The 14,012-nt window shown below is 56.2% G+C and overlaps 1 protein-coding gene across 1 annotated transcript in view; it reads right to left on the minus strand.

The window, feature by feature from the left end:
* The window catches only part of SLC25A42 (solute carrier family 25 member 42), a 28,092-nt gene that overhangs the window by 8,360 nt on the left and 5,720 nt on the right, over window positions 1–14,012 (minus strand). Inside the window, exon 2 of the mRNA XM_080825590.1 lies at window positions 2,831–2,945. Within this exon, the coding sequence (XP_080681716.1) occupies window positions 2,831–2,911 (81 nt within the window). The 5' untranslated portion in view covers window positions 2,912–2,945. The remainder of the gene's footprint in view (window positions 1–2,830; window positions 2,946–14,012) is intronic.

Genomic DNA, 14,012 nt, shown 5'->3' on the forward strand with positions numbered 1-14,012 from the left:
GGCAGGCTGGTCAGTGATCCCAGGACTCCCCTGGAGTCTGACAGGAAGCAGGTGCCCCAAGGGGCCGTGAGACACGTGTGTGGGGGGGGGGCGGGTAGGGATGTGTATAACACCCCACTGTCCCTGGTGCTGCCAATCCACAGGGAGAGCCAGACATAAACTAAAGCTTTAGACAAACATGTAGGGCGCCTGGGTGGCCCAGGCAGTTAGGTGCTCGACTCTTGATTGTGGTTCAGGTCGTGATCTCAGGGTCCTGAGATCAAGCCCCGCATCGGGCTCCGTGCTCAGTAGAGTCTGTTTGTCCCTCTCCCTCTGATCTTCCTGCTCAAGCTCTCTCTCTCTCTCTCTCAAATAAATAAATAAATAAATACAATTAAATAAAAATGTGTGGAGTCACCAATCTAGGATCACCATAAGGAGGGGGATTAGGGTCCCAGGAGAACATAGGGTGGGGGTAGGGGGCTGAGGTGCAGCTAGCCGTGATGTGTGTGAGACTGTATTAGAGGGGGAGGAATGGAACACCCAGGGGCCTTAGTGAGAAGAAGCTGGGGGTCCCAGGGGACCACAAGAAAGGCAGGGTGGTTGACACAGGGAAAGGGAGGGGGCACAGGGAGGAGAAGATGAAAGGCGGGTAGGGGCTGGACTCCACGGTGCCTGTGGGCTCAGCAAGCAGGCTGGTGTTTACCCAAAGAGAAATGGAGATGCACGGAGTAGGCAGACCATTTTAACTGTAACCAGAGAGGAGGCAGCACCTGCAGAAGCTCAGGGGGAAAAGATGGGGGACAAGACCAGGGCACAGATAAGGGGCATGTCGGGGGTATAACCGGCAGCCTGGGTCTGAGTGGGCATGATGGGGTCCAGGGCCACTCCCCAGGTTTGCTTGGCTCAGTGGGTGGATCAGGGTAAAGGGCTGGGCTCCAAGTCTGTCTACACACCTGGCCTGAACCTGGGTTCTGTTCTGATTGCCTACAGTGACCAATGCCTCTCTGATCCCCCTTTCCTCACCTCTGACACACCGATGTGTTGTCTGCTGGCCAGGTTTGGGTGCTCCCTGGGGCCGTGACACCCTGCGACCCGGCCCTGTCCCTGGAGGGCTTCAGTTCCTTTCTCTTAATGTCCCCAGGACCTCCCCTCCCTAAAGAAGCAACTTCCCATGGCACTGTTTTCTAAGTTTCCTAGGTGGAGCTTCCCTGCGGGGTTCCATCTCCTCCTTGTTGATAGAAGCCTGTCACTGGGGAACCCTGCCTTTTCTGGATCACAAAGCAAGGTTCTGGAGGTCTGGCTATCTACACCTACTTTGTGAATTGAGGATGTCAGGCACCAGAAGGTTCGGTGGTATTCCTTGCACCAGCTCCGAGGCCCAGCCGGCCCCAATTTCCTCTAGGAGTCAAGGTGAGCACCGTTTATGTCGTGAGCCACCGTGAGCTGAGGGCCTATCCATGGTCGGTCCGTGTGCCCTGCTGCTACTAGAGGCAGAGCCGAGGTACCCCTTCCGCGGCCTTCACCAGGCAGCTGCCTGGGCCGCCTGTGGTACTCACAGTCACGTGCCTGGCACGTGCGTCCTTAAACCCTCACTCAGGATCCGGTGCTCTGGGGATGTGCCGCGAGCCCAACCCCTGTGCTCAGCAGAGGGGGCCGCCACCACCTTTGGCCAACACTCCTGGTGACTCTTAAGTGACCAGGGCCAGTTGATTCTTTGAAGAGCTCAGCCCAGGCATCACGGAATGGCCAGGCTCCATACCCACCCGCCGGAGAGAACCCGCAAGTGAAGAATGAGCCAGACAGCCCAGCAGAGAGAAAGCAGGCAAGCCCCAGACAGGAACCATGTGGGCTGTGAACACCCCGAGGCTCCTTCACCAAAGACGCGGGACTTGACAGAGTAAGCTCCTCCCATCAGGCTGGCCGAGAGAACCAGACTGACCATGGCCGTGCCGGCCAGTGCAGAGGAAAACCAGCCCCAGCAGTGTCTCTGCGCATGATGGATGCCGGGCCTATGGCCGGGCCCATTTGGTGGGATTCAGCCGACCCGCCAGGGGCTGGGGACTTTGCTACACCGGGAGGAACAGATGTGCCTGCTCTGGGGTTTGGCCTTGGTCCCCCACACCATGCCCAGTATGGCAACACCAGCCCCACACACTGACCCTACAAACCAGTCCTCCTGCCCACCCGGTGCTTCCCAGGACAATCTAGAATCTGGGGAAAGCTGGGGGTGGGGCGGAGGATGACCCAGCTGCAGCCATGGATCCCACGGACTTTGAGAATGGCCCGTGGGCGCCGGAGCTGGGTTTCTGCGTGGGGCTGGGTCAGCCTGTGCTCCGGGTACAGCCGCAAGAACCCCTACTGGCCTCTTCGGTGAACAAGGACAGGGCCGCTCCCAGTTCTTTCAAAGGGAATATCCCTTTTCTTCAAGTGAAGGGTGGACTCAGAGATGAACCTCAGAGAGGAGACTTGGAGCTGGGAGCACACACCCTGCATGCGAGCGTCTGCCCTCGCGGCTGGCCCTGCCCGTGACTCATCCTCTCATGCTCCTGGTCGCAAATCCCAGCAAGGAGAGGAGTTCAAGGACACCTTCTGACAACCTAGCCAAAATCGGGGCGAGGTTCTAGCGTCATACCAAGTGGCTGGGCAGACTGGATCCACATCACAAACGGGACTTGAAATGGAACAGAAGGTGGCCAACCTGCACCCCACTCCGCCCACAGCCTCCCAACAATACAGCTCGGCTCAGAGTGCGTGTGCGCGCGTGGGGGGGGGTGCGATTTGCCCCGGCGTGCAGGAACACGGAAGAGGGACCTCAGGAAGACGCCCATCAGGGAGGCAGGGTACTTGCCTTAGAACTGACTGGTGAGGGCAGGATGGCCTCGGCATCCTCACGCACACGCGCCGTACTCTCCTTCACACCATTACCCATTCCAGGCCAGCTCTGGGCGGCAGGAGACTTGGTCCTGGGACAGAAGGGGCAGGGTGAGACCGGGTGAGAGGAAGGCCAACCCGACTTGCCTCAGGCCTGTGACTCATCCCTGAGTCACCTGAAGCCAGAACTGCCCCAGCACGGTGCTCGTCCCAGCCTGGCTTCCGTGCCCTGCGGGGGAAGGATGTGGGCAGCACCTGCAATCCTGCCACCCAACCCTGGTCCCTGGAGCAGATCGATTAATCATTGACAAGCGCCCTCCTTGTCAGCTCTCTGATCTGATCATCACAAGCCTCTGAACTGTCTTTTTTTTTTTTTAACCTAGTACCACCCTGGCAGGTGGGCTCAGAGACGTGAAGCCACCCTGGCAAGGTCACACAGCAGGAGGAAGAGGTGGTCCCACCTGCCTAGACCTGAGCACCCACTGGGCTTTCGTCAGCTTGGACCTGAGTATCTCTCCACAGAAACACTTAGGAAATTACTTTTTCCTACTGTAAGTTTGCCTGATCTTTCTGGTCAAGCTTATAGTAAAGGGTCCTCATACTTGAGGATTCGTCCCTGGAAACCTCCATTTAACCTCGAGGAGGAAGTACCTGCAAAGCTCAGCAAACCACAGAGAGAGGAAGAGACTGAAAAACGGATGAAGGACGGATGTCACCAAGATGCCAACCTTGCACTGGTGTTTCTGGGGTCTCGGTTCCTGTGCTTTAAGATTATCCAAAAAATCAAGGCGCTTTCCTGTAAAATGCTGCAAATGACGCAGACATCCCGATAGTGGGCTGTGAAGGCCTCTCCTGCCTTCCAGGTCCTCCCAGGGACCCTACATCAATGCCGGGGTCGGGGGTGGGTGGGGAGAAGGTCCTAGAAAGCACAAATGGGATTCCCCTCCACTTGTCCTCTGCTGCTGATTCTTACCTAAAATGAGCCCTGGCTCCAGGAGGAATGACTGCTTGGAAGACGGGGCAGGAATGAGCCCCGAGCACCCTGAGCTGCCAGGGAGGAACCAAACCCATGCAGGTGTGACAACGGGAGAGGGAGGGGAAGGAAAGAGCGGCCAGTGGCCAAAGCTGGAACACCCTGAGCAACAAGTACTGGATTACAGCCCGAGGGATAAAATAAATAACCCCAAGCCCACGGTTAGAAGGAAATGATTAGGGGCAGCTGGCTGGCTCAGTGGTGGAGCGTGTGACTCTTGAGCTCAGGGTTGTGGGTTCGAGCCCCATGTTGGGTGTGGAGATTACTTAAAAATAAAATCTTAAAGGGGCGTCTGGATGGCTCAGTGGGTTAAAGCCTCTGCCTTTGGCTCGGGTCATGATCTCAGGGTCCTGGGATCGAGCCCCACGTCGGGCTCTCTGCTCAGCGGGGAGCCTGCTTCCCTTCCTCTCTCTCTGCCTGCCTCTCTGCCTGCTTGTGATCTCTGTCAAATGAATAAATAAAAAATCTTTAAAAAAATTTTTTAAAATCTTAAAAAAGAAAGAAAGAAAAGGATGATTGAATACATAAATACATAGGAAGAGATAATCTCTCAGGCAGAAGAATCCCAAATAATTTGTGTAGCTGCTCTGCTCTGGAGGAAGGGCGTGTGTGTGACTTTCCACCCCTTGGGTGTGGGCTGCATGTGGTGACTTCCTTCCAAGGAGTGCAGAACCCACAGTGGGAAGAGAGTAACTTTACAGCAGAGACATCTGACAGAGGCCACCCTGGCCAGGTTATCAAGGTCAATAGCCACCAAGAGGCTGACGGCATGTGCTGTGGATACGGTGTGACAAGGAGGACACTTCACCTGTGTAGTCCTCATTGAACCAATCACCCCAGGTGAGCCAGGAAAAAAACACAAAACAAATCCCAGCTGGGGAGCATCCTACAAAATACCTGACCAGTTCTCCTCAAAGTGGTCAAGGTCATTGAAAACAAGAAAGCCTGAGAAACTGTCTCAGCCCAGAAGAGCCCAAGGAGACATGACGACTAGGTGCAGGTGGGATTTGGGGACGAGAAAAGGACATCAGGGAAAACCAAGGCAATCTGAATGAACGAGAGCCTTTAATAATTGATAGTCACCTGTCAGTATCTACTCATTAGTTGTGACAGATGTACCAAAGGAAAGTAAGATGTCATTAGTAGGGGGAGTTAGGTGTGTGGGGAGTTGGGGAGCTGGTACCTTTGACAATTTTTATATAAATCCCAAACTGTTCACAACCCCACAGGGAGACACTAGGCCCTAGGGAACGTCTCAAGCCAGCTGCTGGGGTCTCTGCTTGTGGGGGGCACAGAGACCGCATCACCCCGACCCGCGGTTCGGACAGCTGTGGTCCGAGGCTATGGACCCCAGGGGATGGTGCCCACACCTGGGCACGCAGATGGACAGTGCAGCCTTTCTCAGCGCTGTGTCGGGAACATGGGCACGTTACTGTGGACACATTCTGTGAAACTGCCTTCCTGAGAAAGGATCCAGCCCTTTGGTCCCAGCCTCAAGTGGCCCTGCTCTGTGGCCTCACCCTCCCTCCAACTCCCGCTCCAAGCCACCCCTGCAACAATAGCCGGTTAGAAGCCGGCAGGGCAGGGGGTGGCTCCTCACTGGGCAGGCCTCGCAGGCTCAGAGGGGGCTGCCTGTCGAGCCCGCTGGACCTTTCTTCCCTCAGGTGCCTGCCTCCGGGACCGGCTGCGGAAACTCAACGCAGACCACTCATGAAGGGGCCTTGGTGTGGTGGCTGTGGACAGAAACAGTGTCCCTACACAGAGTCATGCTGACCTACGAGACTGTGTCACTGCAGGTGACAGCGCGCCGGAAGCAAGTCACGGGAGCACCCCCAGAGACATCTCCACCTGCGACTTGTGACTGGATTCCAAAGGGATGGGGTAAAAGGTCTCTGCAAATGTAATTAAGGAAGGGATCTCGAAGGGAGATCATCCTGGATCATCCCCTCACCGGCGTGATCTGGTAAGACAGAAGGGGAGACACAGATGGGAAGGCCATGCGACTGGGGGCAGAGACTGGGGTGATGTGGCCACAAGCCGGGCACCCCCGGGAGTCTCCAGAACTGGGAGAGACAAGATCCTACCCTGGGGCCTTCAGAGACTGTGCGGCTGCCACTCCCCCACCCCCGACACACACCTGTTTTGAACTTTGAACCTCCAGAATGATGAGAATGAAATTGTGTTGTCTCATGCCTCCAGTCTGTAGTGACTTGTTATGGCCGCCACAGGACACTAAGACTGAGGGCCCTTTTTAGGGAAGGGGGGAGTGTCCCGGCCCCCCACCCCACCCCAGTAGAGCGGGCAGTCTGAGACTGCCAACTGCTCCCTAGGGTTCAGCACCTCCTGGCAGCTCTCCAAGGCTCACAGGGTGGAAAGGTGATCCTTGCCCTGGGGAAGCGAGGGGGGAAAGATCTCAAGAGTTTGTCCCTTGGGCCAAAGGCTAATTTCTCTAAGAAATAAAGAGTTCTTTGCTCTTTCAAGTTAGTAAAAAACAAAACAAAAAACAAAAAACAAAAAAAACCACCCCAAGACCAAAAAAAAAAAAAAAAAAAAAGGCAAAGAAACAGCCAGGTCACCAGGAAACAACTTTAAAATATGATAAAAACAAAAAACAAAAAAAACAAAAAAAACCAGACAGGCGCCTGACTGTGCTCACAGAACTCCACGTGAAGGCAGTTTGTAAGTATAGAGCCAGGAATGCAACGGGCATGAGATGGGGGTGGGCACAGAAGGAGGCTGGGGGGACACTTCTCTGCGGAGGGGGGGTCTGGCAAACGCCTTGGAATGTGTGCTCCCCAATACATGAGCATGAGGACTCGGGGCCACTAAGATGAATAGGTAAGCGCCGGTGAAGGCCTGGAAGGGAAGCGACACAGAGGGAGGGGACAGAGGGAATGCGTGACTCACATCCCCACGGGAGAAGGCCACCCAGCCTGTCTGTCACTCATGAGCAGACCCCATCTTGACGAAGTGATCAAGGTCAACACCACCGGTGACAGGGCCGACAGGGCTGACAGACAGCTCGCCTCCCCCATGTGGTGCGCCAGGAAGGACGCCCCGTGGTGTCAGTGGGATTCCTCCCAAAGGATCATGAGGAAGCATCGGACAGACCACACCAAGGGGACGCTCAGCGACACCTGACCGAGCAGTTCTCAGCCCAAGTCCAAAGTTTGTGGATGATGAGGGAGGCACCGAGAAGCCGTCACGGGTCGGGGAGAGGAGGCAGATAGTGCGACAGGGGGGCCTGGACTGGAAGGAGCCCTTTAGGGGGAGCACTGGTGAGGCCCGTGGCCAGGCTGAAGGGGAGCTCCCACGTGGCGTTGCTGCCTATTTTCTGCCACCTGACTGTGCCCGGTACGGTGCTAACCAACACTGGGGGTGGCGGGGTTGAGCGTCTACTGGAACTCTTAGCACTTCTGCTACTTTTCTGTCACCCTAAAATAAAGGCTAAAGAAAAAAATGCCCTATAAAAACCATGAGCTTCTGGATGTGCCAGAGGTTTCAGAGAAACACACTTCAGATGCCTGTGGCTGTTGAGGGGCTGGGGGGCTGATCTGGCTTCTCCTTGTCCATTTGAGGCCTCCAAGCCAGGGGCTTAGTGTGTTGGGCTGGGGAAGGGCGCTGGCAGCCACGGGAGCCCCGTGCAAGGGACTGGGGCTCCCAGTTTGTGGGGAGACCAGCACCGTTCTCAGCGGGGAGAGCCTGACCCTGGTCTCTCTTGGGAGTGGGGTGCTGGAGGTCACAGCTGCGGGGCCTCAGGCCGAGGCCTTTGCCCAGGGCCCATCTGTGGCTCTGCATGTGGGCTGAGAACAGGGTGAAGGCAGACGCTACATACGATGACACAACGGCAGTTTTAGAAACTCCCTCTGCTCCCGTGTTCTTTAATCTGACCAGACTTCGCCACCGATAGGGGTGCTGCTTTACCGATGGGGAAACTAAGGCAGCACGAGTCCCCTGCTGCAGACAACTATGGTGGTAACTGCTGCCACCATCAATTAGGGGTGTCGTGGTCACTGGTTTCTCTCTCCACCTTGCTGATGACACACGGAAAAACTTGGGTCAGACCAAGGGCATAGGGAAATCCAACCCTGACTCCGGATTCCAAAGTCATGGCCATATCCTTCTCCTTGGAGCCCTTACCCCTGGACAGCCCCAGGACCTGAATGGTTCTCCTAGAGAACCACGTACCCCTTAAGACTTTGCTTAACCTGATGGGACAGCAGGATAGGGAAAGCGGGGTGAAGGTCCGGCTTCCCTCAAGCATCCCGTGAGGACAACTTGTACCCAGACTTCAGACAACCTGTTCACAGAAGCGTCGTGCACCTAAAGGGACAGCATAGGTTCCTGAGCTGCAAGCCAAGGGGCCCAAGGCTCTGTCCCTGGGACGGGAGCCTGGAAGAGGCAGACAAGGGCTTGCGAGGCCACCCACAGGGATAGACAAGGTGGGGGCACTGGGTAAGCAGTTACTGCTGTGGGCTGGCACCTGGCAGAAGGAAGGAATGGGAAGAGGTCCCTAAGGGACCAAGGCCTGAGAACTTCCAGTCTTGAACTTGGAAAGTATCCCTGGTCTGCTGGCTCCCACAAGCCTAGAAGAAGCCTGCAGAAATCATATCCGGGAGTTGATACCCTGGGCCTTGCATGATTCGAAAAACCTAATATCCTGGACACAACCTAAGTGCATGAGGCACACGGCAGGCTGGGCGTTTGAAACACATTCTGAAACATGGACATCTGAAAACACGGACCGAAGGTCTGACTGGGAGGAACCCCGGCTGCCCTACCTTCCGGACGTGGGGACTCACGTGAAACACTGCCCAGGGATTCCAAGGCTCTGGTTCCCTGGCAGCGGAGGACAATAAGGGGCAGTGGACAGTGACCCATGGCGGTATCTGATAAAACAGAAAAAGAAGCAGCACGGGCCTCTTGAGACCCTCCAGTGCCACGGCCTGAAGAGTCAAGAAGGGCGACCACAAAGAGGGAGCCTGGCCCGAGGTGCTGGTCGTGAAGGGGGCCCGGGCTGGCCTGGTCGGCGAGACTATTACAACTCCTGTTCCAACACGACTGTCCTCACAACTCCGGGCTTTGTTCTGTCTGGCCAGTTAGTCCCCCAGCTGCCCTCTTCTGCCCCAGAATCCCACTCCCTCATGCCCCAAGCCCATCTGTCTGAGGTGTTTTCTCACCATGAGCCTGCGGTTGTGTGGTCTTGGGAGGACCTCGGCAGTGAGGAGAGCTGAGCCCCCCTCATGACATTATACCTGAGAGCACAGATTTAATCCCGGTGAGGCCGACTTGGACCTCTTGGTCAAGGTGGGGTCTGCAGCTGTCTGTCCCCCTGCTGAGTGACCCTGTTCCAGACTCTTCTCTTTGGAACCAGCGCCCCATGGGGAGTGGGGGGAGTTAAGCTCCCCTCCTGGAGAGGGAGAATCGACATCTGTGACTAGGAGTTCTTACACCAGACTGTGCTCTCTTCTCCCCAACTGACCGACTTCCTCAGTCATTTATTCAGATCACGATGACCTTGTGGACTGCTACTTAGGCTCTGTTACTGATCTGCTGTTCCAACGCTGGCCCCAGGCCGAGATGCCTTCTGCCCGCTGGAGGTTGTGGGGCAGGAGGGCAGTGGGAGGACGGACACTGTGCAGATAAGCCGTAGTCCAGAGGATCCCAGAAGCTGCAGGAGCTGGACCAGGATGCTAGAGGACAGGTGTGAATGTGCCCAAGCCTGATTCAGCAGACGCAGAGGTGAGGCTGGGCGGTGCAGGGACCAGGGCAAGCTCCTGCCTGAGGCCCAGCTCCGCTGCTCATCTCCCTGGTCCTCATTGCACCCATGTCATCCCTCTACCCCACTTGCTCACTGTGCTCCTCCGGCTTGTGGGACACCCACCCCCAGCCTTCCGCAGGGCACTCTGGGTTACCTGGAGGCTGGGCAGGGGGCACCGAAGGGAATTCACTCCTCTGCTCCCAGTAAGAGGAGCCCGGACAAGTTGGACTGGTGCTGCTGGGCAGGCCAGGGCTTGGCTGAGCTGGGAGCCTGTGACTGGGGGCTGAAGTTTCTAGAATCCTCCTGTCCTGACACTCGGGGGGATGGTCCTAGAAAGGGGAGACTTGAAGACCGGCGTGCTCTGGTCCAATACTGACACCCCTCTGGGGTTGAATCTGATGAACCATGTGCCTGCTAAGTGCACACCCTGGGGAGGTGGCACCACAGTGGACAGGGGAGATGGCACGGGGAGTGTGGGCACATGGCCCACAGGGATGCTGCTGAGTGGGGCTCTGTGGCAGGAGAGATGCAGGGCAGGGTCTGTCCTGGGGTCTGGGAAGGCTTCCTGAGGAACGTGCAGGGTGGGAGTGGTGGAAGGAGCTCCCCGGGGTGGCCGGAGCAGTGAGAAAGGGGACTCCCCAAGGCTGGAGGCAGCTCAGGCTGAGTGCACGCGGGCCATCGAAGGCTCTGCTTGTGGGAGAACGTCAAACACCCCTGCCCCACAACACCCCTGCTTCCACCTCCGGACCGCAGCCAGGATGACCGCCACATGCCTTCCCCAGCGCCCCTCCTCAGTGCTGGCGACCCTGAGACTGCATCTGGGGACTCGGAACGCCGGCATGCTAGTACAGATTGTCTCACGGGGATGTCGAGCACCTTTTGTGAACACAGTCACACGCCTCTGGTGCCACACGACAGAGAAGGATGAGTTGCTGTCACACACAACGACAGGGACAAACCTTGGACATAACAGTGGAGAGCGAGAAGCCAGCGCGGAAGACTGAGCACTGACTGAGTCTAAGTACAATCCAAACACAGTCACACAAAGTGGTCTGTCCGAACAGTGGCATGACATTGAGCTGTAAAGAGGAAGGACCTTCTGACATGAGCCACACTGCGGATGAACCTTGAGGACATCGTGCAAAGTGAAATGAATGAGTCACAGAAGGACAAACATTTAATTCCACTTATAGGTCTCTAGACTCCTCCCATTCAAAGAGACAGAAACTAGGATGGTGGGTGCCAGGGCTGAGGGAGGGGAGCAGGGAGTCAAGGTTTAATGGGCACCGAGTTTCAGTCTGGGAAGACGGAAAAGCTCTGGAGAGGGATGGCGGTGATGGGTGCACATCAAGGAGAACGCGCTGTTGACGAACTACACACAAAGGAAATCCGATGACCGCACGTATTACATTATGTGTGCTAGGTCACGATTGGGAAAGACCCAACACAGACAATGAAGCATCAGCGGTGATAAAGATCTGACTGGGGTTGGCTGTGGGAGGTGGGACAGGAAAGGGTCAGCGAGGAGCCAGCTGGGGCCTTGAAACGCTCTGCACCTCGATCCGGTTCCACATGTGAACACACATGGAAAATGCCTTGAGCTGTACACAGGAATTACTCACTTTACTGTACGAAACTTAAAACAAGTTTAAACATTAAAAAAGAAAAACCCCCAAGCCGCACAGCCTTTCCCAGGCCAACTGACCGTGAGCCCGAGTACTGTGTTCTCAACTCCCAGGGGACGCTAATGGCACCAGAGGGACGACACGCACTGCTCACTCTTGCTCACCTTCCTCCTCACCTGCGAAGAACACCTGCTGATGATTTTGGCAAAGCCCAGAGATGTCTAAGCTCCTGGAAGGCAGGCCACATGTGCAGGGGGTTATCTGGCCCCTTTTGGAGACAGCACAGCGGGCAGCCACCCACTTTGCCTCTGTCACCTTGGAGAAGGGAGGGCTGACCCTTCCCTTGACTCCAGGGTGACCCAGGTGACCCTCAGTTTGGAGCACCAGACCCAAAGACCGGGAGGGTTGAGGGAGCCACTGGGTCAGAAGTCCCCTTTTTCTTGGGAGGGAAAGCAGGCAGGCCCTGAAGGCAGCTGACACAGAGCCAAGCTCAGGGAGGGAAGGGATGGATGTCTGCCGAGCCGGGCTGTCCTGGGGCCCAGTGGTGCCAGAAGAACCTGGGAGCTATCAAAGAACATGGAAGGTGCCAGAACCCACAAAGTTCCCCTTCCAGTTCAGCCAGCTTGAGATGGGTTTCTGTCCCCAGCACCTTCCAGAGTCCTGACCTGTGTGTTTCCCATACACTCTCCCAGCCCTGTGCTGTGTGTCCAACCGTGGACAACGGCCCCAATGGGCCCGGCCCCCGTGTGTTCTCTGGAACACATGGGGTACCCAAGAACTGAGTTCAGGTGCCAGAGTCTTCCCCAGCAGCGGGGTTAAGAGCCAGGGGTCAAGTGCAATGGGGCCACCTCCACCCCACATGCCACGGGCAGGCAGTAGTCACAGACCAGCCCCAGTGAACAAAAATTTATTTTTTCACATATTTCTGTTTAGGCAATCTTACCACCCATCAAAAAGCACAGCCAAGCAGGACGGGGGTGGCGGGGGGGGGGGCAATTCCACAAGCTAACATACTGAATGGCATGGTCTAGGAAACGGGAACTGGGGCTCTGGGATCTTAAGCAGCCCAGTCTGTGAGCGCCCCCCCCAACCCTGGGGCTCTGGGATCTTAAGCAGCCCAGTCTGTGAGCGCCCCCCCCAACCCCCGCAGCGGCTCCACGTGTGCCTCCATCCTGATACACGCACGCACACACACACACACACACACGTGTGCCTGACTCCCTCAGCTCCCTGGCCAGGGCCACCATTCCTGTTGGTGAGTGTGTGCCACTCCAGGAGATAAAGAAAATGTTTGCGCAAACAGGGGGGCAGCTTCGCAGTGGATGGAGTTTACAAGCCGTCACGGAATGGATCCTGTAATCTTTCAGTAAACGGAAGCCAATTAACATCCTCTCTGGCTGTTGATAAAGGCTGTTTTCTTTTCCAGTTAATGGGCATTAACTTCTGCTGTTAAGAGAGCGGTAGCATCTTACATAATGGCTGTTCCCTGGTAACCCAGCCCCAACCAGCTGTTGCCCGTCTCTCCCTGCTGCATTCCCTTCTACTCGGGTCTTCCAGACAAACTGGCCTCTGCAAGACAGAACATCCCACTGTCAATCACTGTCCTGGGTCCTTTCGACACAGGGCTGCTGACACCTGTTACCAACTGCACTTGAATGACCTACAACAAACCAAGGTACTCAACGCTACTCATGCTCCTCTCATAAGAGGGTACACCTGTGGAAAGCCCTCATCCCCAAAAAAGTCTTGTGTTTTCGCTGCGGGGAGCCTAGCACAGTGCTTGTTACCTACTCAATTATTTGCTGGTTGAAGTCACTAATTTTTTGGACATACCAAGTTTTGCTTTGGCTGTACTCTCCCACCCTGTGTCTGGCAAACTCCTCCGAAGCCTGCAAAGCCCTTCCTAAATGTCCTGGCCTCACCTCCCGGAACTTAGTTGCTCTGCCCTATACTGAGCACTCTGTGGTTCCCTATGGCACGAGACGCGGCTGCTTTCCACTAGCTTCCCCGGCAGGACTGGGGGGTCTGTGGGAGGCAATGGACTGGGCTGTGTTCAGGGTCCTTGCTTAGCAAGCAGTCAGAGGCACATACCTGCCAACAGGGGCTTCTGCTATCTGTCATCCGGCCCCTCGGGCACCCTTCACAGGGCAGCAGAAATGCACCTCTTCTATCCTGTCCACGTCCTTCCCTAAGTAGGAGCAAATAGGCTCCCAGCCACACCATGCTGGTGTTGTGGGAAGATGGGTGACCTTGGGCATGTTACTAAACCTCCTCAGGCCTCCGTTTCCATCCGTTACTCTATTCCCGGGATAGTGCTGGTCAGCTGGGTCACGGGTGTGGGTAAGTATCATTCCGCCTTATACTAAGGAGTCAGACGGAGCTGGGATGGAGCCCATGGCACACCACCCATTCCTACTGAGCGGGTCTCCCCAGTTCCTAGATCTCACCATTCAGCCTGCATCCCCCATGCCGGGACCTCTGAAAGAGCTAAGCATCAGTCCCTGGTGTCCAGCATCGCCCCACCCCTGCTTTCTCCAGGTTCATCTCCCCAAAGCATTAAACAGAAGCTGGCTGGCGGGGCCCTGCTGCCCGCCACATGACAATGGTTTAGGAAGCATGTGTTCCAGCCAAGCGCTCTGCCAATGCCAGCGCCCCTGTCCGGCACAACGGGCGGCGCCATCTCCCACTCTGACATTCAGAGCTAGCTGACACTTGGCTTTGACCCGTGAGCTCCAAGCCA

Source organism: Martes martes (genome assembly GCF_963455335.1).
Source record: "Martes martes genome assembly, chromosome: 1".
Lineage (NCBI taxonomy): Eukaryota > Metazoa > Chordata > Mammalia > Carnivora > Mustelidae > Martes > Martes martes.